The 24,928-nt window shown below is 29.7% G+C and overlaps 1 protein-coding gene and 2 pseudogenes across 3 annotated transcripts; 1 reads left to right on the plus strand and 2 right to left on the minus strand.

Annotated features, from left to right (window-relative positions):
* Positions 1-4,169: 4,169 nt before the first annotated feature.
* LOC107416738 (pentatricopeptide repeat-containing protein At1g03540) lies at positions 4,170-9,314 on the plus strand. Of its 3 annotated transcripts, XM_060816873.1 has the most exons (3): positions 4,170-6,360; positions 6,810-6,889; positions 6,988-7,049. In XM_060816873.1, exon 1 carries the CDS (start codon positions 4,270-4,272, stop codon positions 6,166-6,168), a length of 1,899 nt encoding a protein of 632 aa, XP_060672856.1. In that variant the 5' UTR covers positions 4,170-4,269; the 3' UTR covers positions 6,169-6,360; positions 6,810-6,889; positions 6,988-7,049. The 3 variants fall into 3 exon arrangements, with proteins under 3 accessions (XP_060672856.1, XP_048328642.2, XP_060672855.1); XM_048472685.2 differs by having other exon boundaries at positions 4,170-6,061; positions 6,810-9,314; XM_060816872.1 differs by having other exon boundaries at positions 6,810-9,313.
* On the minus strand, positions 6,896-10,562 carry LOC132803578 (pentatricopeptide repeat-containing protein At1g73710-like; annotated as a pseudogene).
* A 5,158-nt stretch (positions 10,563-15,720) lies between these two features.
* LOC132803579 (pentatricopeptide repeat-containing protein At1g73710-like) lies at positions 15,721-22,960 on the minus strand (annotated as a pseudogene).
* Positions 22,961-24,928: the final 1,968 nt, after the last annotated feature.

Consider the following 24,928-nt stretch of genomic DNA (forward strand, 5'->3'; position numbering starts at 1 on the left):
CAAGGAAAAAAAAAAAAAAAAAAAGGATAAATGTGAAGCATATGTATACAGGAGCAAAAAAACACGCAAATTTTAAAATATACACATGCAAGTAGAGAAAAGAATAATAATAATAATAATAATAATAAATGGGTGAAGCTTATAGTCGAGAAAATTGGCCCTTTGCTTGGCTGCTAAGAAAATGAAAATAAGATCAACAAAAAAGGGGCAAACAAAATGTCGTCTTTGGAAGAAGTGACCCGGATGACAATGATGTGTTTAAACTTTTAAATCTCTCTGAATTAAAATGTTTCAAACGTGACAAGTTTTTCATAGGGGGAATTCAAGTACAACTCTCATGCCCTTCTTACCTATCAATTTGTTCACTAAATCTCAAGATTTACCTCCGAAACTTATTTATGAAAGTTTGCACGTGAAAGGAAAAAAATAAAAAATAAAAAAAAAGAATCTATTTATCAGGTGTTAATTAAAAGATGATCAAGTTTAAAATGCTAAAAAAAATAATTACTGATTAATATCCTGAAATTTTAAAATTATACGGATTAAATTCTGAAATTTAGAATTATTTGAATTTAATTTTAAAGTTTCAAATTTGTTAAGTGCAATTTTTACTATTAGATAATATCGGCATATTAACATAATACTGATGTCATAATTTATTTTTAATAAACAAATATTTTTCAAATAATAATTTTTTATTTGAAAAATTATATCTAATCATATTTTATTTAAACTGAAACTCTAAATAAAATAAAATATTTTTGAATCTTAAATTAGATGCAAAATAAAAATTCAAAATAAAATTGAAATTTTGGTCTAATAAAAATATTTTTATTAGAACAAAAATTAAATAGAATAATTTTAATAGATCAAAAATTAATAATAATTTTTTTATGTCTAAACCATAAAAAAAATAGGTCCAAAATAAAAATTAGATCAAATTAAACAAAAACGAAACTACATTTTAATTTTAATTTTTTTATTTTGATCTAAGAAGAAAAGGGCAGTAAATCTACCTGCTATACTCACTTGCGAATCAATAAATTTTATAAGGAATGAACAATCATAGAAAAATTAGAAACAGAATGAATTATTTTTTGCTTAAAAATTTAAAGATCTAAAAATAATAAAAATAAATTATTAGACCAAATAAAAATAAAAATCAATAATAATAATTTTATTTTTATTTTTTTACATTAGACCAAAATCAAAAAAAAAAAATATATATATATATATATATCTTATTTTTATTTTTTATTATCTAATTTATATTTTTTTTTTGGGTTTGGTCGTAAGAAAATTATTATAAATTTTTGGTCTAAAATTGTTTTAGTTAATTTTTTTTTAATAAAAATATTTTTGCTAGAGATTTTAGTTTTATTTTTATTTTTGTCTAATTTTTATTTTTGTAATTTTGGTCTAATCTTTTTATGGCTTAGTTGTAAAAAAAAATTATTAATTTTGGATTTAATAAAATTATTTTATTTAATTTCTGGTCAAACAAAATTTTTTTTATTAGACCAAAAATTTCAATTTCATTTTTAAGTCTAATTTTAGGTATAAAAACATTTAGTTTCTTTATAATTTTAATTTAAATAAAATAAAAATGGATAGAATTTCAAATAAAAAACCATAGATATAAAATAAAAAAATAAAAAAATTATTTTTTTATTTTTTTTGGGCTTAAAAATGAATTATGATATCAGTATGATGCCATCTAATGGTAAGATTAATATCATTAGTCAATTGGACTGATTTACAACAAATTTGAAACTTTAAAATTCAATTCAAATAATTTTAAACTCGGTTCATATGACTTTTAAATTTCAAGATATTAATTCACATTTAACCTAAAAGAAATTGATAAGGATGGATATTGATGATGATAGAGTAGCTGGTGGAGATGGTTGAATACGTGGTCAATTTTCTTTTTTTGTTTTTGGATAAATGAATAAGTGGTCAACTAGCAAGCATTAATATATGTAAATATCAAGTAGAAATGCTGTACCAATTATAATATTTTTAAGTGTGTACGTGAAATTAAGTAAAAGAGTCGTTAGCAGTACTCTTCAGATTGATAAATACTTGAAAGCAGAACCAGATGGCATGTAGTATTTATTTTGCAATGATACCAATAAAGTTGATTTTTTATTTTTTCCCATTTAGTATTTAAAATATATATATATATTTTTCTTTGAAGCTATATATAATATTACTTTGTTTTTTTAAGCTATATATAATATTACTAATTACTTCAACTGCAATATATATATATATATATATATATTGAAATATCGTGGATTAAAATATATATATATATATATATTAAATTGGGCAAGGTATACGTGGTCGAAAAAGAGTTGGTTAGGGGGATTATATATGTTCCATCAATACATGTATAATATGCATGCATTACCAGATTACAGATATGCATAGGCCTCAAATAGTCTTTGAAAAATTTTTCAGCCATACATTTTCTTTTCTTAAGGGTTTTGATGTACGAATTTCTATATATATATATATATATATATGTTTATAAATATTAGTAATATTACATTTTATTAATATATATATATTTTAAAAAAGAAAAATTATAAAGTTTGAACTATGATCTAAAGGTATATTTGTAGTGATTTTTGTCACTGAACCAAGCCTACACATATATATTCCACCAAATTCAAGTATATATATTAATACTTTTCTGGTTGAAAACAAACCCAAAAAAAAAAAAAAAAAGAAATAAAATTGATATATTTATGTGATTTTGTTATTAAACGTGGCTTTTGCTCCCCAGAAGCTGGTTGATGAGTTAGGTTTTGTTTGTGATAGAAATGATGCATCTCTTTCTATGCATATACATGTATATGTGTGTGTGTAAAATAAAACATGTATTGTGTTTTTTTTTTTGTTGCTAAAATAAAACATGTATTGTGATGGCCTCCAACATATGAAGTAATTAATTATGAAAATGTTATTCTAAAACTGCAGTTCTTTAGTGTTTACCCGATAGACTTTTCGATGGAAACTTGGTGGAGTCCACAGTTTCACAATTTCATTAATCTCGATCGCTAATATTGAAGTCAAGAGTACCATACTATATATAGCTAGCTTGTACTCCTACTGCCATAGACATGTGCTTCACCTTCTTCTTAGTTAAAACTTGCCTATGATCTTGACTTGGGAACTTCGAATATATTTCTCTCCATCTCATGAAATTTTATCAACCACACACAAACACCCAAGTAGCCCAGCTTGCCTTTGCGACTAACCTAATTAGGCCAGTGAATCTCTCTCTCTCTCTCTCTCTCTCTATATATATATATATATATATATATGAGAATTCCAACTTATTTTCCAAGCTACCATTGAAAATTTGCTATATTCTTTTACTTGAACCATATTAATGTGGGCAATATGTAAACTTATAAACATCTAGTTCGACGTCTAACTATTTGTTTGTTTGGTTTTGTTTTTTTTTTTTTTTTTGAAGAGAGTCCAAAGTATTTGTTACTAACCATGTTGAAACATAATCATCAGAAGAGACAAATCAATTGTATGATTTCCATTCTTCGAGAGATCGTGGTTTTCATTTTTGGATGGACGGTCCAATAGTAAAGTCCATTGTTTTTTATATTATTGAAAAAATTTATTGTTTTTCAAAAAAAAAAAAAAAAAACAGTTTGAATTTAAATTTTCCATCTGAATATTAAAAAAATTAAAAATGAATGATTTCCACTTTATATATATATATATATATAATGATTTTCCCAAAAAAAAAAAATTAAATGACAAATGTCAAGTCAATTAAATATAAATAAATATGAACATAAAAACAAATATATGGTCTTTTTCTTTAGTATAAGTTTGATACCTCTAAATCACAAAGTTTTAGTAAATTATTTAATTTGCCATATTTCTTAATGTTGTGGAATATCTTGATAATTTCTCAATTTGATTTTAATTTTTTTTTTTATATAGAAATCAATATAAGAAGAAAAGAATAAAAAATTGAAGTAAAAAAAAAAAATTAATTGCTTTTAGGTAAACCCCTTTAACATTTTTTTTTTTGGACAGTAAAAGTTTTAACGATTTGAAACAAAATGTGTGTGACAAATTTAGTAAAATTTCCCATTGTGTGTGTGTATATGTATATATTTACAATTGTTCCATTTACATTCGTAGAAGGAAAAAGGCGGGTGCTTAAAGTTTGAACTTTAAAATTCGGTTTTTTTGGTTCACTCTTTCTTCCAGCCTTCGCTCGCCATTTTCATGAAGCTCTTCTTCAATCGCCATTGCAGCTCTCTCACCTCCTTCAATCTGCAAAAAACTACCAACCCATCTGCCAAACAGTCCCAAATTCTCCAACTTTGCAAGTCCGGCGAGCTTTTCGAAGCGTTTGGAGTTCTGAACTCCATTGATTCCGGCCAAATCACCGTCCAACCGGTTCTATATGCTTCTCTTCTTCAAACTTGCACTAAAGCTGTTTCCTTTAAAAGTGGCCTCCAAATCCATGCTCATGTCATTAAGTCTGGTCTCGACACTGATAGGTTCGTAGGGAATAGCTTGCTTGCTCTTTATTTCAAACTGGGTTCCAATTTTTCGGAGACTCGAATACTTTTCGATGGCCTTTTTGTCAAGGATGTGATTTCTTGGACCTCAATGATAACTGGATATATTCGGGCTGGAAAACCCAGCAATTCGATTGAATTGTTTTGGAATATGGTGGGTTCTGGGGTTGAGCCAAATGGGTTCACTTTATCTGCAGTGATTAAGGCGTGTTCCGAGCTTGGGGATTTGAGGCTAGGTTGGTGTTTTCATGCACTTGTTGTGACGCGAGGGTTCTGTTCGAATCATGTAATTGCTAGTGCTTTGATTGACATGTATGGGAGAAATCACGGTGTAAATGGTGCACGCCAATTATTTGATGAGTTGCCTGAACCAGATGCTATATGTTGGACATCTGTTATTTCAGCAATGACGAGGAATGATTTGTTCGAGCAAGCTTTGGCCTTCTTTTGTTTGATGCAGAGAAATCAAGGGTTGTCCCCGGATGGTTTTACACTTGGAGCGGTATTGACTGCTTGTGGTAATTTGGGGAGGCTGAAACAGGGTAAAGAAGTTCATGCTAAGGTCATCACTTCTGGGCTCTGTGGAAATGTGGTTGTTGAGAGTAGCGTGGTTGACATGTACGGGAAGTCTGGGTCTGTTGATGAAGCTCGACGTGTTTTTGATGGGATGACCATAAAGAACTCGGTTTCTTGGTCTGTTTTGTTGGGAGTGTACTGCCAAAATGGATATCATGAATCTGTTATTGAGATTTTCAGGGAAATGGAAGAGGCTGACCTCTACTGTTTTGGAACTGTTCTTCGTGCATGTGCAGGTTTGGCAGCTGTAAGACAGGGGAAAGAGGTTCACTGCCAATATGTGAGGAGGAGTGGTTGGAGAGACGTTATAGTAGAATCAGCTTTAGTTGATCTTTATGCAAAATGTGGTTGTATAGATTTTGCACGTAGAGTTTTTATACATATGCAGGTTAGAAATTTGATAACTTGGAACTCAATGATTTGCGGGTTTGCTCAGAATGGAAGTGGTAGAGAAGCTCTTGAAATATTTAATGAGATGATTGCAGAGGGAATTAAACCTGACTATATAAGTTTTATTGGGGTTCTTTTTGCTTGTAGCCATACTGGTTTGGTTGATCAAGGAAGAAAATATTTCTACTCAATGACAGCAGAATATGGAATAAAAGCTAGTATTGAACATTATAATTGCATGGTTGATCTTCTGGGGCGTGCTGGGCTACTAGAAGAAGCTGAGTATTTGATAGAGAACGCAGATTGTAGAGATGATTCATCTCTTTGGGCAGTTCTTCTAGGTGCATGCACAACCTGTACAGACTCTATTACTGCTGAGCGCATAGCTAAAAAAATGATGAGACTGGAACCTAAGTACCACCTGAGCTATGTTCTTTTAGCTAATGTCTATAGAGCTGTAGGCCGATGGAATGATGCCTTAAAGATTAGGAAGCTGATGAAAGATAGGGGGGTTATGAAGATGCCAGGTAAGAGCTGGATTGAGACTAATAGTAAATTGGATTCTCATCTTGGTGCTGGTTATTTGTATGTTCCTGGAAAAATCAATTTTCCGAGTATAAGGGATACTGGGTGATTATCTCACTGAGACAGTTTCAATCAATTGACTGTCAAACCATTTTCAAGGCTGGAGAAAAACCTTCACCAAAGAACGACATTAATCTTCCTCTCCCTTGCAGATTACTAATAGATTTCCCGACCCATACATGGATCAAAGTATTGATTATGAAGAACCCACGGAGGCCATTTTCTCACCGAGAACAGAACTGTAAAAATCTTGACAAAGTTTTGTTTAACTTCTCATCTTGTATGGTTAATGAGCCTTGTTATGAACATCCTTCAGTTTAGGATTTTTTTCCTTTACACCGATCAGTGATATTATGTTTCTTATAGTTTTCATAGAAGACACTGGTTATCTACAGTTGTGTATAGATTTTGCATCAAAACCTATGTGAATCTGAACCACTGGGTTCAGAAACCTAAAGATGCTAAACCAAGTAGTGCTTGTGATACTGAAAAGTTCTAAGTATATAACCTCACTGATAAGAGCGAAAAGTTGTTACATTGGCATGGTACAGGAAAAAATTACAGTATTGAAAAACTATAAATCTTAGGTTGCATGTGAGATACACAATTTACATGCGATCTACTATACTATACTCTTTCCTACAAAATAGAATCTTCGACTAACTTCTGGTTTCTCTTTAAAACTTACAGCACAGGTGGCTCTCGAAACGGTAGTGGAATTCCTTGATATGAAGAATTGTCATCAAACTTGTCCTCCAGTTTCAGAACCGGTATAATTTTGCAAGACAAGTTGCAAATTTCATCTCTTGACTAACCAACTTGCGAGTCAAGTACAAACAATCAAGATTGACATCAGCTTTCATGACAGTTTCACAGGACTCATGTGCCAAAACATGCATACCCACCATGGAGAAAACAGAGGAGATGATGGCTTGCCAAGAATAAGGCTTACCTTCCTGGTAAGATAACTTTAGCTGTGTTACTGCTTCAATTGAAATACCTCCCTTCTTTAATACAGTAAATAACACTATAAAGGCCCAGCTGTCAGGCAACAGTTTCTGAGTTACCATCTTGTGCGATAATTCACTGCACTCACGTATCTGCCCATTAGAAGCATAACATGCCATTACCTTGTTAAATGAAGCACAATCCCTTACCGAACTTGATTCTTTCATTTTCCACTAAATTGATGGCTTCATCAAGCATGCCCATGCTCTTGTAAAGATATATCATGGTTGCATATGAAACCTCATTTGCCATTCTCTTCTCCCTCAAATTATTAAAAACAAGTTTGGCTTCAGCGACCATCCCAAGATCTGCATAGAGATCAAGCATACTGTTGGACGCGACAATATCTATACCACCTTCTAAATTTTTCATCCTCTCATACAGCAACTTTGCCCCATGCAAGCACCCCACCTTTCTATAAGCCTTCATCAGGGATGTAACACTATTTAATTCACAGAAATCCCAGATTCTTCCATCTGGTGAAAATACTCAAATGCTTCTTAAACTCTGCCAGATTCTGCAGATCCATTGATCAAAGACCCATGCACAACTTCATTCGGTTTTACTCCAGTGGTTTCCATTTCTTTGTGCACATCTACTGTTTCAGATAGTTGGCCTAGATGAGCATAGCATGCAACAAGAGCGGAGAAAGTTAAAAACACTGTGGTTTAAAACCCTTTCTCTGCATTTCAGCTAGAAGGGCCTTTGCTTGGTCTACTAAATCACCTCTTAATAACATCTGAATGACAGAAGTATAAGTGCACTGATCAGGTGACGTTCCATGATTTCTCTTGCTCTTGAAGAGAGAGAAAGATTTATCATTAAAGCTTTGCCTTGCCATAAGCCTTGATCATGACAATCTATTCAACGACATTCCTTTTCTGTTCAACCATATCATTTTTCCTACAGAACACGACCTCAGCTTCAGCCGAAAGTCCCTTTTCAGCAAAAGCATCTATAATTGCAGCATATGCCTTTGATGAAAATCCACCATTTACCTGGCATTTCCGAAGAAATAACTTTGCTTTCAAGCATCCCTTCGTTAATATACATCTCACTGACATCAGGAACAGAATGCTCATCAATCTACGCACGAGATTTCTCCATTTCTTTAATCACAGGCTCCACATCTTGAACTTTGTGCTTCTGGCAACGTATATGAAGAACGTTTCTGTGAGTTACAACATTGGGATAAAGACCCACCTCTTGTATCTTCCTATAGCACTTGAGAGCAGCATCTATATTGCCCACATCAGCATACAGAGATAAAAAGATGCTATAAGTCTTTGTATAAGGAGTTATTCCCCTTTCTTCCATCTTAGTAGGCAAAGCTTCTGCCTCTGGCAAATGGCCATGCCTTCCACAAGTAAAGATCATAGTATTGAAAGTTATGGCACCTATTGCCTCCCCAGACTTCAACATTTCTTCAAGTACATCGGTTGCATCCTTCAGACGCCCTGCTTTCTCATACAAATCAATCAGAGTATTGTATGTAGATGTAAGTCTATATTTCCAAATGGAATTTTGTGTGTGTGTGGAGAAGCCATATCCCACCTGTCTTGAAAAGCTCAGTGGACAAGAAATGCTTAAAACTGTAGATGCTGAGCCAGACCCATTGACAGAATCAACCATGGAATCCAAATCAAGATCATCCAGCTCAGTCTGCCCTATACGCCTCCATACCTCTTTTTCTTACCGTTCTTACTATTATTATTATTATTATTATTTTCCTTTTCTTCCAGTTTCCAATTATATAATTTATTTTCATAACATTTTTTTTTCTTTGCATATAGAATGTATTTGGAATTATCGTTTTCATTTCCTGAGGTATAGATCTGGAGCATTCACGTTAGATTTTCTGTTTCCTTATGTTGTGGTTCGGAGTTTGGAAATATGCAACTGCAAGATGCAGGATTCGTGGCGGACTCAGAGGCCCAACCAACAATGTGGGACATGCTTCTCAAAAACAAAAACCGAAACCGACTGATCAATATTCAGTAGGTTTTGAATCTTATGATCAGTTTTTAAAAGCTGAATAATGATAAAAACCAATCGATAAACTGAATTTGTTCATTGATTGTATGTATTAGAAATTCTTTTATCAAGACGTTCTGATAAAAAATTTTATGTGGACTTGATGCTTATTTAATTAAAGATATGCTGCTATTTCAAACTAGCCACCCATGCTAATTGAATAGGCTAAAAGGTTATTGGTTTTTTTGTTTGTTTGTTTGTTTGTTTTTTTGTTTTGTTTTATTATTATTATTAATATAACAATTCCTAACTTAAAAGGTGAAAAGGGTGTGTTTTGAATCCACCATTTTATGGGTGTATGTATAATGAACATACCACCTAACCATTTTTTTTTTCTTTTTAAAGGGTTATTGTTGATTGACCAAAAAATAAAGGGTTGTTGTTAACCATGAAATTTTATTTTTATCCAAAATAATTTTGGAAAAAAAGTAAAACAACATACCAACTTCGGACTACAGTACATAGTTAAAAAAAAAAAAAGTTTTACATTTTGTTTATGTTACTATATATTCTTTAATTTAAATCAGAAATTAATTGGAAACTGATTAGTTATTAATTTGAAAACATTTGAGTTCCTGTTGATAATATATGATGAAAACTCTTTATTCGCACGGATTTTTCCATAAATAATTAATTAATAAACATGCATAATAGCACATTATAAATAACTTTGTTTCAACTAATAATAATCATAATTATTACATTTATGTAGTAGGATGTCACATATTTATTCAACTATTTGATGATATGTATTATCAATCAAAAATTTTTTAATTGTGTCCACCTGAAAAAAGTCTAATGTTTTACGAATGTTAAAGTCTGCTATTTTTCAAATAGAAAACTGAGTTAAATCTCTCATCTCAAAAAATAATAATAATAATAATGATAATAATGATAATGACAATGATATTTTTATGGCAAACATATTAGAGAAAAAAAAAAAAAAAAGAAATTGTGGGAGAAGAGACGTCAAAGATAAGTACATAATCAACGTATTATTATTCCATGAAAAACTAGAAATTGTACATATAAGTGAGTGCTTTCTTATTTTCAAGCCAACAATTTATTAAATGCACTCTAATATAAAATTAAATTCATGGCCCATTAGTCAAGTGAACCAACGGGGTTGTGAATAGGATTTGGTCCTGTTGGAACTCTCGTATAGAATCCAGCATTTATATTCTTAAATCCATCTTTGCGTGGCAGGGAGTTAGAACCTCCAGTTATCCTTTCGCTACCAAAGTTTAGAGTAAAGAATGATCCCCTCTTCTTCACCTCCGTAGCACCAAAATCACCCTGAAAATGATCAAATGCAGTTCGAGTACTCGTACCTGTCAGTGTTCTTGCAGCATTTGCCTCTAAGCTTAGAAACAACACCGACATCACAACGAACACCACCATCGACACGATCTTCATGGCTTTTAACTTCTCTATGCAAACGCCAAATGGATAAATGTAATGAAATTGGTTTGGTTTGAGCAGAGGAGTGGGTTGTGGTTCTTATATATAGGAGAAGAAAGGTTGAGATCATGTATAAGATTTTTTTTTTTTTTTCCTTTTTGGAAGGAATTAATGGAAAATTGTAGATACGGGAAAAAATCTATATATATATATATATATATATATCTATATATAATATATAAAAGAAAATTATAGACGCCACGTGTGCACACTCTTCTTTCAAATACAATCCAAAAACATTATTTATTTATTTATTTATGATATACTTATTTATTATTTTACCTTTTACAGTTATAACTATTTATGTATAAAAATAATATATGGTAATAATTTTGAAATAAATTTAAAATAAGTAGAATGTTTGATTTTATTTTATTTACCAAATAAGTCAAATACGTAAGATATATTATGATTATATAAAAATTAATGAAGATAGCTTTTTATTTGGATATAAAAACATAATATCATAAATAATAATTATTAAATATAGCAAAATAAAATTTATGTTCAAAATAAATTATTTAATTTTATTTTGTTACCAATTAATATATATTTTTATTATTATATTAAATAGACAGTTTAAGAATATTAGATTTTGATCGATTATATTCGGATCAATGGAGTAGATATTGAAAATCATTATGCAAGAATGCATTTATTACCCTTTTTAAATTATATTTATTTAAAAATTATTATTATTATAATATAATATTATATTATATAATTTTAAAAAGGTACATTGTTATAATAATGGAATTGCAACATTTATTATATTCAATAACTACATATAGTAATAATTTTGAAATAAATTTAAATTAAATAAAATATTTGATTTGATTTGATTTGATTTATTTATTTACCAAATAAATTAAATATATTTGATTATAAATAAGTCAAATAGATTTCAATTATCAGAATAATCTCCTTATTTGATCTTCTTAAATATATATTTATATATATATGTAAACATAAATAAATTGGTAATGAGATTGATTTCCTTATTTGATAAAAAAATATGTATAAATTAATAATTTTCTTATTATTACTAAATATATTTTATCTAATATTTCCATATACTAATAATCATTTTTTTAATATTTGAAAATTCAATTGCATGTATCTATCAATCTATTCCATGGTCAAGATTTGTTCTATTTTATATTTGTTTAGAAAACTTATAAATATAGGTTATTTGGTAATAATTTTACCTAATAAATACAAAAACAATAGATTTTAATGCTACTTTTATATACCTTTTTTTAAAAAAAATAAAAAGTTAATGTTTCATATTACTAAGTATTTGCAACTTGAAAATATGGTTTCTTTCTTTGGTAATAAATATACCTAATAAATTGATACAAAAGATGAAGACTTTAATGCTACTTTAATATACATTTTTTTTTTTTTAAGTTAACGTTTTTAAAACCTTTCCAAATTAAAAAAAAAAAAAAAAGGCTTGTGTTGATAGACACATGTCACTATATCTAAATTCTCAAAATGTCATGGAAACTGGGAAATTAAGAGCTTGTGTTGCCATGTTTTATAAAAAGGTTTTTCATTTTACAAATTGAAAAATGACTAAAAATAAGTTTGATAACTTTAGAAAAAATTGAAAACATTTTTTAAAACAATAATTGCTATAGATACTAAAATGTTACCTAGATTTATTTGCTAAATAATACATATTAAAATATTATTAGTTGGCATATTGATATAACCTAAATATAAAAAAATTAACCTCGTAAATGGTTAAGTAAATTAAAATAATAAACCAATTAAATATTATCATATTATCTACCATATCATTTGGTAAATAAATTTGTTAAACATTTTTAGTAAGTCTAGTATTATTGGTTTAAAATATAGATTAATTTAGAAAATGCCAGAAAGACTTTTTATATAAATCCAAAAATTTTTGGAAACAAATATATAAAAGATAAAGCTTATTATTTTAAATAAAAAAATACTTATTTTATATAAATATATACTATATTTAATATATTATCGGATACAAATATATATAATGATGACCATTTTTACAAACAAATATATATACATATTTTTATCATATAGATATATAACATACTTAACATTATACCAAATATAATTTTATCATTTCAATTCTCATAATTTTTTAATATATTACCAAACATGTTTTTAAAAATCTACAAATATAAAATTGAATTTATCATTTTCATTTAAAAAAATTGATTTATAAAAATTGCTTTTAAAAAACAAGCCCTAAAACCCTAAGAGCAAGTTCAGTTTACACTTTACAGAATGGTTATTCTCATTTCAATGGGAATAAAAAAATATATAACAGTGGTTTCTTTTTATAAATTTTGTAATAAAGAATTAGATTCAAAATTTAGCCTTTAAAAATACCAAATTTAGTTAAAATCAATGAAACATAAAATTTTATATTTATTTTTGTATTTTTTAAATGTGATAAATCATCTAACTTTAAATACATTACAAATATAGTAAAAATATATTTAAAATTATCTAATTAAAAATATAGGAATAATAATTTCGAGCTTTTAAAAAGGAAAATCTATTCTGTTGAAATAAATATTCATTTATTTGAAAATATTTCAAATATAGAAAAACTTAATATTGTAAAATAACTATTCTCATTCATTTTACATGATACGTGTGCTAAAGCGTCAAGATTCTTGTTTTTGGAATGCAAAATTTTTTACAAACTTTGCACAACAGATAATTTGTAAAAAACTTTGAACAACATTAAATATGAAAAAACATTTTTTTATTTTTTTATGATAATTCTAGAATTATTAAAATGTTCACCAAATTAATTTACCAAATAATATGATAGATAATGAAATAATATTTAATTTATTTATTTTTTTTAAATTTTTATGTAAGATGAAGATGCACTTTTGTATAAGGTTAGCAGCACTTTGAAATATGGGTAATGTAGGTTTTAGGTTTATAAAGAAAACACAGTTGATACCATTTTAATTATAAAAAATAACTTTACAAGTGATTTTGAAAATTATTTTATAAATTAATAATTTTTCATAAAAGCACCAATGTTTAAACACATAATTCCTTTTAAAAAAAAAATCAGATTTTTTAGTACTTATTTAGATTTTTTTATGAAAATCTTAACATAGGAATTCTCACTGTCTTTCTTTCCTTTTTTTTTTTTTTTTTTTTTTTTGGGGGTAATATCATTTCAGCATTGGTTTCATCCAATAAGGATCAATTCCTTATCAAATCATTTTACTTAAAAGGAAATAATTGGAAGGATAAATTACAGAAAACGCTTTTAAACTATTACAATTTTACAAGTTAAATAAAAAAAAAAAAGTCAAACATCAAGACAAAATTATCTTTATAAAAAAATATATAAAAATTTTAAACTTTAAAATTATATAAATATCCACAGTGAATAAATTCATTTAATTAATATAATATGGTTCTAAAATTTATTTTTAATACTTAAATAAGAAAAGTTTGTTGGATTAAATTATTTTGAAAAAAGTATAACGGATATGCCAAACAGTTTTTTTTTTTTTTGGGGTCAAATTAAAATAATTTTTAGTATTTAATTGGTTAAATGGAGGCAATGTGGTATGGAGAATCATATTAAAGGATTTATTGCTATTTTAATATTTTAAGAAATTATTTCTAATGGTCAAATAGTTTAGGGGGAATTTTGTATAATTTAGGGGAATTTTGTATAATTTAGCCTATGTATGTTAAGAATCATTAATATTGAGGTAGGACTATGTCAAATCATTTTACTTAAAAAGAAACTAATATTTAGATTTGAAATATGCATACATGCATCCAAGATGAAGAAGTATAGTTGTTTTACATTAATTCTTAAGGTGGCATTTAAACCACCACACTTTTCCTTATAAGTTTTGTTATTTGTTATTAGTGATAATGATTACTAGTTTATGTGATATATTTTGATTGAGATAAATAATTTTATTATTTTTTATATTAAAATTTTAAAACAAAATTTTAATGATAATTATTTAAATTATTGTTTAATATGTAAGTCACATTAATGATTATTTATATGGTGGCAAATAACCCTTTCTTTTTTTTTTTTTAACACCTCTATCACAGTTCAATTTTTTAATTTTTTAAAATTTTCTTTTGTGCTCTTTATCCTTTTAAGCTAAAATGTTTCCTCGCTTCCGTAATCTCATGGCTCCGTATCTTAATCATTAAAAATTAAAAATATTTGGAAATGATATTTACTTATTATTAATATTTTGATATTAGATTTGTTTTTGTTTTTTTTTTTTTTTTTTTTTTGTTGGGGTGAATTTGGAAATAAATATTTGGAGACGCATATGTATTGCTCTCTGATATGTATCATGTATTAAAAGTCATATATATAAAAGGACTTGAAACTTGAAAAAACCAGTTGCAACAGCAGAGAATGAATAAAAAACAAAACTACATAAATTAGCAATTGATTCAAAATATTGTGAATACTAAAATTTTGCAAAAAATTAATAAATTCGATTTAGACTGATAAATTATAATAAATGGGATAGAGACTAATAAATTATAATGAGAAATTAATAAATTAGAAAAATGCCAGGTAAGAGCTAGATTGAGACTGACAGTAAATTGGATTCTCATCTTGCTGCTGGTTATTTGAATGTTCCTGGAAAAATTGATATTCCAGGATTAGGGGACATTGGGTGAGCTCGAATGCAACCACTTTCAATTTGACCGTCAAACCATTTTCAAGGCTAAAGAAAAATCTTCACCAAAAAAATAACATTAATTTTCCTCTCACTTACTAATTGATGTCCCGAACCACACAAGAGTCAAAATTATTGATTACAATGAACCCAAGGAGGCCAGCTCCTCACTGAGAGCAATGATGTAAAAATCTACACAAAGTCCTTCTTGTATGGTTAATGACTTGTTACTACTTACTATACTCCTTTTTTTTTTCCCCATATAATTTTCATATAAGACACTGGTTATCTGCAGTTGCGTAAAAATTTTGCATCTCAACCTATGTGAATTTGAACCCCTTGGTTCAAAAACCTCAAGACGCTGAACTTGGTCAGTGACACTACAATACAAAAATGTGCAAGTATATAACCTCACTAATAAGAGCAAAAAGTTGTTACATTGACTTGGTACAGGCGAAAATTACAGTATTAAAAATATTATATAAATCTAAAGTTGCATATGAGATACACAATTTACATGCAATTTTCTAAACCAAACTCTTTTCCTACAAAATTCAACCTCCCAGCTAACATCTACCATATAAAGTATTGATTGCTTGATTTCTCTGTACAACTTATAGCACAGGTAACTTGTCAATCCAAACAGTTATGGACTTTCTTGATCTGAAGAACTGTCATCAAACTTATCTCCGGTTTCAGAACCCGTATAATTTTTCGAGTCCAGTGCAAATTTCATCTCTTGGCTAACCAATTTGGCAAGGTCATGTCTATTAGCATTTTTATATGCATCTACGACAGCATTGAACAAGGATTCATTGGGTTCAATCTCTTCATACTTTAGTTGGCTGTAAATCCGCTTCACCCCTTCAATCATTCCAGCTTTTCCATAACAGCCTACCAGATTAATATATGTTACAACATCAGGTTCTAGCTCCTCATCCTGCATTTTCATGAATATATTCAGAGCCTTGTCGATTTCCCCAGCTGCCCCATAAGCATATATTGCAGCATTGTAGGCAGACAAATCAAGATTCACGTCAGCTTTTGTGAAAGTTTCACCGGACTCGAGTGCCAAAGCATGCAAACCCACCATGGAGAAAACAGAGGTGATGATGGCTTGCCGAGAATAAGGCCTCCTTCCTGGTAAGATGACTCTAGCTGTGTTACTGCTTCAATAGAAATACCTCCCTTCTTTAATACGGTAAATAACACTTTAAAGGTCCAACTGTCAGGCAACAGTTTCCGAGTAACCATCTCTTGCAACAACTCACCGCACTCACGTAGCTGCCCATTAGAAGCATAACATGCCATTACCTTGTTAAATGAAGCACAATCCCTTACCAAACTTGACTCTTTCATTTCCTCCACTATATCTCTGGCTTCATCGAGCAAGCCCATGCTCTTGTAAAGATATATCATGGTTGCATATGAAACCTCATCTGCCATACTCTTCTCCCTCAAACTATTAAAAACAAGTTTGGCTTCAGCGACCATCCCAAGATCTGCATAGAGATCAAGCATACTGTTGGATGCGACGATATCTACACCACCTTCTAAATTTTTCATCCTCTCATACAGCAACTTTGCCCCATCCAATCACCCCACCTTTCTGTAAGCTTTCATCAGGGATCTCAATACTATTTGATTCGCAGAAATCCCAGATTCTTCCATTTGGTGAAAATACTTAAGTGCTTCTTCAACTCTGCCAGATTCTGCAAATCCATTGATCAAAGACCCATCGACAACTTCATTTGGTTTTACTCCAGCGGTTTCCATTTCTTTGTACACATCTACTGCTTCAGATAATTGGCCAAGATGAGCATAGCATGCAACAAGAGCAGAGAAGGTTAAACACTGTGGTTTAAAACCCGTTCTCTGCATTTTAGCTAGAAGGTCCTTTGCTTGGTCTACTAAATCACCTCCTGATAACATCTGAATGAGAGAATTATAAGTGCATTGATCAGGCCATGTACCATGATTTCTCATGCTCTTGAAGAGAGAGAAAGCATTATCATAAAGCTTTGCCTTACCATAAACCTTGATCATGACGTTGTATTCAATGATGTTCCTTTTCTCTTCAACCCGATCTCTTTTCCTAAAGAACACATGTTAGTGTAATGACACTTTTGTTAGTGTCTTAGTTTCTTTTTGATGTTTAGTTACTTTATATTCAGCTTTTTGGTAAAACATAAATGTATTAGGTAGTCAAAGTATGACTTGTCTTTTGGTGTTATGATTACTGCAATAGTAGGTGAAAAATAAGTGATTTATTATTGTAAGCTTATGTTTATATATTTTTGTCCAGAAATGAATGAAATAAGTTTTCACACCAATTTACGCTCCTTGTTTTCTTTCCTTTCCTTTTGCTGTGTTTTTGTTTAAAAATCCTACAAATTGTATCAGAGCTCTAATGATCTTAGTAGGGCTGTGAGTAAAATAACAAAAAAAAATACAAAAAACTTTCTTCTACCCTTCCTCTCATTTTTTTTTTTAAATGGCTTTAACTCATTTTTCTGCTCCATCACCTCCTATATTTTCTGGAGAAAATTATGCCATGTGGTATATAAAAATAAAAGCTTACCTTCAACCTTTTGACTTGTGGGAAGTTGTAGAGACCAATAGAAATCTTCCCCCTTTTACAGCAAATCCCACTATCGCTCAAATAAAGCAACATAGTGAGGAGATTGCAAAAAAGTTTAAGGTTTAATCTGCTTTACATGCTGGTGTTTCAGAAGTAATGTTCACCAGAATTATGGCTTGCACTACAGCTAAAGAGGTCTGGGACAAGCTGAAAGAAGAAGCTTTAGAAAGTGCTTTTCTAACATTACAAAAGGCAAGGTTCCAGCAAACAATAACCAAAGGAAGCAACAAGGTGGAGGAAGTAATGACAAAGGACGAGATGGTGTTGGTACAAACAGAGAGGATGAAAGAAAGAAGTTTGTGATATGCTCTCATTGCAAAAAGGACAACCATTCTGAAAAATATTGCTGGTTTAGGCCTAATGTTCAATATAGAGGGTGCAAATAACTTGGACATGTTGAAAAAGTTTGCAAAAACAAAGGACAGCCAATACAGCAAGTACACTAGGTACAAGATACTGATGAAGCATGGCAAAGTGAGGAAAGACTGTTTGTTGCTACATGTTATACAGAAAACGGTAGCAAAGAAGCTTGGCTGGTGAATAGTGGTTGTACTCAACATATGACACATGATGCTGATCTCTTCAAGTGCTTAGACAGAAACCTTGTTTCTCAAGTCCAAATTGGAAATGGAGATTTTATTCAAGTTCAAGGCAAAGGAGATGTGGCTGTGGAAACTTCAACAGATACTAAACTCATTTCAAATGTGTTATATGTATCTGAAATTAATCAAAGCTTGTTGAGTGTGGGACAAATGCTTGAAAATGGATATTCTCTGAATTTTCAAGATAAGTCTTGCACAATATATGATCAACATGGAAGTGAAATTCTAAATGTTGGAATGAAAGATAAAAGCTTTGAAGTAGAATGGGATTGGAAAAAGAGTGAAGTTCAAGCCTCTGAAGAGAATTTTATCCAAGAACATGATGAAATTAAGGAGGAGACTGATTTAGATGATGAAAATGTCATTGGAATCCGAGGTACAAGATCCTTGTTCGATGTATATGACAGAGGCATCTGAAGTACAAGACATTTGTCCGATGTATATGAGAGATGCATCCGAGGTATAAGACACTTGATTGTTGCATCCAAGAGAAGCATATGAGGTACAAGACCTTTACTTGATGCATCCGAGAGAAACATCTGAGATATAAGACCTTTGTCCGATGTCCGAGGTAAAAGACCCCTAACCGATGTTCGAGGTAGAAAACTGTTGACCAATGTCCGAGGTATAAGACCCCTAGCCGATGTCCGAGGTACAAGACCATTGACCGATGTTCGAGACACAAGACCCATGACCGATGTCCGAGGTACAAGACTCTTGGCCGATGTCCGAGGTAAAAGACCCCTGACTGATGTCCAAGGTATAAGACTTCTATCCAATGTCCGAGGTAAAAGACCCCTGACTGATGTATGAGGTAGAAGACCGTTGACGATGTCCGAGATACAAGACCTGTGACCGATGTCTAAGGTACAAGACCCCTAGCCGATGTCCGAGGTACAAGACCTTTGGCCGATGTCCGAGATACAAGACCCATGATCGATGTCCGAGGTACTAGACCCCTGGACGATGTCCGAGGTATAAGACCCTTGACAGATGTATATGAGAGATGCCACCTAGCATTGTGTGATTCAATTACTTTCTATGATGCAAATCAGTTCAAGACATGGAGAGCAGCCATGAAAACTAAAATCAGCATGATAAACAAAAACAAGACTTGGGAGTTGGTGAAACCTCAAGGTAAAAAGGCAATTGGAGTGAAGTGGGTCTTTAGGACCAAGCTCAATGCAGATGGTACTATAAACAAGCATAAAGCAAGATTGGTAGAAAAGAGTTATGCGCAGCAATTAGGTATTGATTATGGAGATACATTTGCACCAGTTGCAAGGCATGAGACAATCAAATTTCTACTAGCTCTTGCTGCTAAAGAAGGATGGAAAGGTTACCAGTTAGATGTGAAATCCGCATTTCTAAATGGTTACTTGCAAGAAGAAGTGTATGTTAAACAACCTGAAAGCATTATTGTTCAAGGAAAGGAAGACAAAGTTTATAAGCTGAAAGAAATGGTGAAGTGACGCTGGTTCATTGCAGGTTTGAGGTCCAGCTGGCTGATATTTTGACAAAAGTTTTGCCAAGAAAAAGGTCTGAAACATTGAGAAATGATCTTAGTGTTTCCAGCAAAAGTGTCAAGGAGGAGTGTTAGTGTAATGATACTTTTGTTGGTATCTTATTACTTTTGATGTTTAGTTACTTTATATTCAGCTTTTTAGTAAAACACTATTGTATTAGGTAGCCAAAGTATGGCTTGTCTTTTGGTGGTATGATTACTGCAATAGTAGGTGAAAAGTAGGTGATTTACTATTGTAAACTTATGTTTATATATTTTTGTCCAAAAATGAATGAAATAAGTTTTCACACCAATTTACGCTCCTTGTTTTCTTTCCTTTCCTTTTGCTGTGTTTTTAGTTTAAAAATCCTACAACACAGCCTCAGCTTCAGCCCAAAGTCCCTTTTCAGCATAAGCATCTATAATTGCGGCATATGTCTTCGATGATAATCCACCATCTACCGCCATTTCTAAAGAAATAACTTTGCCTTCTCAAGAAGCCCTTCATTAATATACATCTTGATGACACCAGGAACAAAATGCTCATCAATCTGCACACGAGATTTCTCCATTTCTTTAATCACAGGCTGCACATCTTGAACCATGTTCTTCTGATATAGTATATGACGAATAGCTCTGTGAGTTACAACATCTGAAAAAAGGCCCACCTCTCGTATCTTCCTATAGCACTTGAAAGCTGCATCAATATTGCCTATATCAGCATACAAAGATAAAAAGATGTTATAAGTTTTTGTATCAGGAGTTATTCCCCTTTCTTCCATCTTAGTAAGCAAAGCTTCAGCCTCTGATAAATGCCCATGGCTTCCACAAGTAAAGATCATAGTATTGAAAGTTATGGTATCCATTGCAACCCCAAATTTCAACATTTCTCCAAACACATCGGCCGCATCCTTCAGACGCCCTGCTTTCCCATACAAATCAATCAAAGTATTGTATGTAGATGTAAGTCTAGGCTTCCTAATAGAATTTTGTGTGTCCGGAGAAGCCACAATTACAGCAGTGGGGGCTCTCCCACCTGTCTTGAAAAGCTCAATGGACAAGAAATGCTTAAAACTGTAGATGCTGAGCCAGACCCATTGACAGAATCAACCATGGAATCCAAATCAAGATCATCCAGCTCAGTCTGCCCTATACGCCTCCATACCTCTTTTTCTTACCGCTCTTACTATTATTATTATTATTACTATTTTCCTTTTCATCCAGTTTCCAATTATATAATTTATTTTCATAACATTTTTTTTTTCTTTGCATATAGAATGTATTTGGAATTATCATTTTCATTTCCTGAGGTATAGATCTGGAGCATTCACGTTAGATTTTCTGTTTCCTTATGTTGTGGTTCGGAGTTTGGAAATATGCAACTGCAAGATGCAGGATTCGTGGCGGACTCAGAGGCCCAACCAACAATGTGGGACATGCTTCTCAAAAACAAAAACCGAAACTGACTGATCAATATTCAGTAGGTTTTGAATCTTATGATCAGTTTTTAAAAGCTGAATAATGATAAAAACCAATCGATAAACTGAATTTGTTCATTGATTGTATGTATTAGAAATTCTTTTATCAAGACGTTCTAATAAAAATTTTGATGTGGACTTAATGCTTGTTTAATTAAAGATATGCTGCTATTTCAAACTAGCCACCTATGCTAATTGAATAGGCTTAAAGGTTATTGGTTTTTTTGTTTGTTTGTTTTTTTGTTTTGTTTTTTTATTATTATTAATATAACAATTCCTAACTTAAAAGGTGAAAAGGGTGTGTTTTGAATCCACCATTTTATGGGTGTATGTATGATGAACATACCACCTAACCATTTTTTTTTCTTCTTTTTAAAGGGTTATTGTTGATTGACCAAAAAATAAAGGGTTGTTGTTAACCATGAAATTTTATTTTCATCCAAAATAATTTTGGAAAAAAAATAAAACAACATACCTGACTACAGTACATAGTAAAAAAAAAAAAAGTTTTACATTTTGTTTATGTTACTATATATTTTTTAATTCAAATCAGAAATTAATTAGAGACTGATTAGTTATTATTTCGAAAACATTTGAATTCCTGTTGATAATATATGATGAAAACCCCTTTATTCGCACAGATTTTTCCATAAATAATTAATTAATAAACATGCATAATAGCACATTATAAATAACTTTGTTTCCACTAATAATAATCATAATTATTAGATTTATGTAGTAGGATGTCACATATTTATTCAACTATTTGATGATATGTATTATCAATCAAAAATTTTTTAATTGTGTCCACCTGAAGAAAGTCTAATGTTTCACGAATGTTAAAGTCTGCTATTTTTCAAATAGAAAACTGAGTTAAATCTCTCATCTCAAAAAATAATAATAATAATAATGATAATAATGATAATGACAATGATATTTTTATGGCAAACATATTAGAGAAAAAAAAAAATTGTGGGAGAAGAGACGTCAAAGATAAGTACATAATCAACGTATTATTATTCCATGAAAAACTAGAAATTGTACATATAAGTGAGTGCTTTCTTATTTTCAAGCCAACAATTTATTAAATGCACTCTAATATAAAATTAAATTCATGGCCCATTAGTCAAGTGAACCGACGGGGTTGTGAATAGGATTTGGTCCTGTTGGAACTCTCGTATAGAATCCAGCATTTATATTCTTAAATCCATCTTTGCGTGGCAGGGAGTTAGAACCTCCAGTTATCCTTTCGCTACCAAAGTTTAGAGTAAAGAATGATCCCCTCTTCTTCACCTCCGTAGCACCAAAATCACCCTGAAAATGATCAAATGCAGTTCGAGTACTCGTACCTGTCAGTGTTCTTGCAGCATTTGCCTCTAAGCTTAGAAACAACACCGACATCACAACGAACACCACCATCGACACGATCTTCATGGCTTTTAACTTCTCTATGCAAACGCCAAATGGATAAATGTAATGAAATTGGTTTGGTTTGAGCAGAGGAGTGGGTTGTGGTTCTTATATATAGGAGAAGAAAGGTTGAGATCATGTATAAGATTTTTTTTTTTTTTTCCTTTTTGGAAGGAATTAATGGAAAATTGTAGATACGGGAAAAAATCTATATATATATATATATATATATATATCTATATATAATATATAAAAGAAAATTATAGACGCCACGTGTGCACACTCTTCTTTCAAATACAATCCAAAAACATTATTTATTTATTTATTTATGATATACTTATTTATTATTTTACCTTTTACAGTTATAACTATTTATGTATAAAAATAATATATGATAATAATTTTGAAATAAATTTAAAATAAGTAAAATATTTGATTTTATTTTATTTACCAAATAAGTCAAATATGTAAGATGTATTATGATTACATAAAAATTAATAAAGATAGTTTTTTATTTGGATATAAAAACATAATATCATAAATAATAATTATTAAATATAGCAAAATAAGATTTATTTTCAAAATAAATTATTTAATCTTATTTTATTACCAATTAATATATATTTTTATTATTATATTAGATAGACAATTTAAGAATATTAGATTTTGATCAAGTATATTCGGATCAATAGAGTAGATATCGAAAATCATTATCCAAGAATGCATTTATTATCCTTTTTAAATTATATTTATTTAAAAATTATTATTATTATAATATAATATTATATTATATTATATTATGTAATTTTCAAAGGGTACATTGTTATAATAATGGAATTGCAACATTTATTACATTCAATAACTACATATAGTAATAATTTTGAAACAAATTTAAATTAAATAAAATATTTGATTTGATTTGATTTATTTATTTACCAAATAAGTCAAATATATTTGGTTATAAATAAGTCAAATAGATTTCAATTATCAGAATAATCTTCTTATTTGATCTTCTTAAATATATATATATATATATATATATATATATATGTAAACATAAATAAATTAGTAATGAAATTGATTTTCTTATTTGATCAAAAATATGTATAAATTAATAATTTTCTTATTATTACTAAATATATTTTATCTAATATTTCCATATACTAATAATCATTTTTTTAATATTTGAAAATTCAATTGCATGTATCTATCAATCTATTCCATGGTCAAGATTTGTGCTATTTTATATTTGTTTAGAAAACTTATAAATATAGGTTATTTGGTAATAATTTTACCTAATAAATACAAAACCAATAGATTTTAATGCTACTTTTATATACCTTTTTTTAAAAAAAATAAAAAGTTAATGTTTCATATTACTAAGTATTTGCAACTTGAAAATATGGTTTCTTTCTTTGGTAATAAATATACCTAATAAATTGATACAAAAGATGTAGACTTTAATGCTACTTTAATATACCTTTTTTTTTTCTTTTTTCTTTTTTTTTTTAAGTTAACGTTTTGTATACCTTTCCAAATTTATTTAAAAAAAAAAAAAAAGGCTTGTGTTGATAGACACATGTCACTATATCTAAATTCTCAAAATGTCATGGAAACTGGGAAATTAAGAGCTTGTGTTGCCATGTTTTATAAAAAGGTTTTTCATTTTACAAATTGAAAAATGACTAAAAATAAGTTTGATAACTTTATTTGAAATTTAGAGATTAGTGGATTTAAAATAAGTTATAGACTTTAAAATATTTGATGGATTTTTATGGAATTCAACAGATTCTATAAAGATTTTATAAGAATCCAACGAAATCTTTGAGTTTAAGACTGAATTTTATATTGACAATTTTCTTCACAATTTTACTGTTAAAATTATTTAAAATCCATTAAAATCCATAATTTTTTAAAATTTTTTAAAATGAAGGACTTTTTTAATACTACCAGATTTTAAAAGAATTTTACAAAGTC

This window comes from Ziziphus jujuba, chromosome 4 (assembly GCF_031755915.1).
Source record: "Ziziphus jujuba cultivar Dongzao chromosome 4, ASM3175591v1".
Lineage (NCBI taxonomy): Eukaryota > Viridiplantae > Streptophyta > Magnoliopsida > Rosales > Rhamnaceae > Ziziphus > Ziziphus jujuba.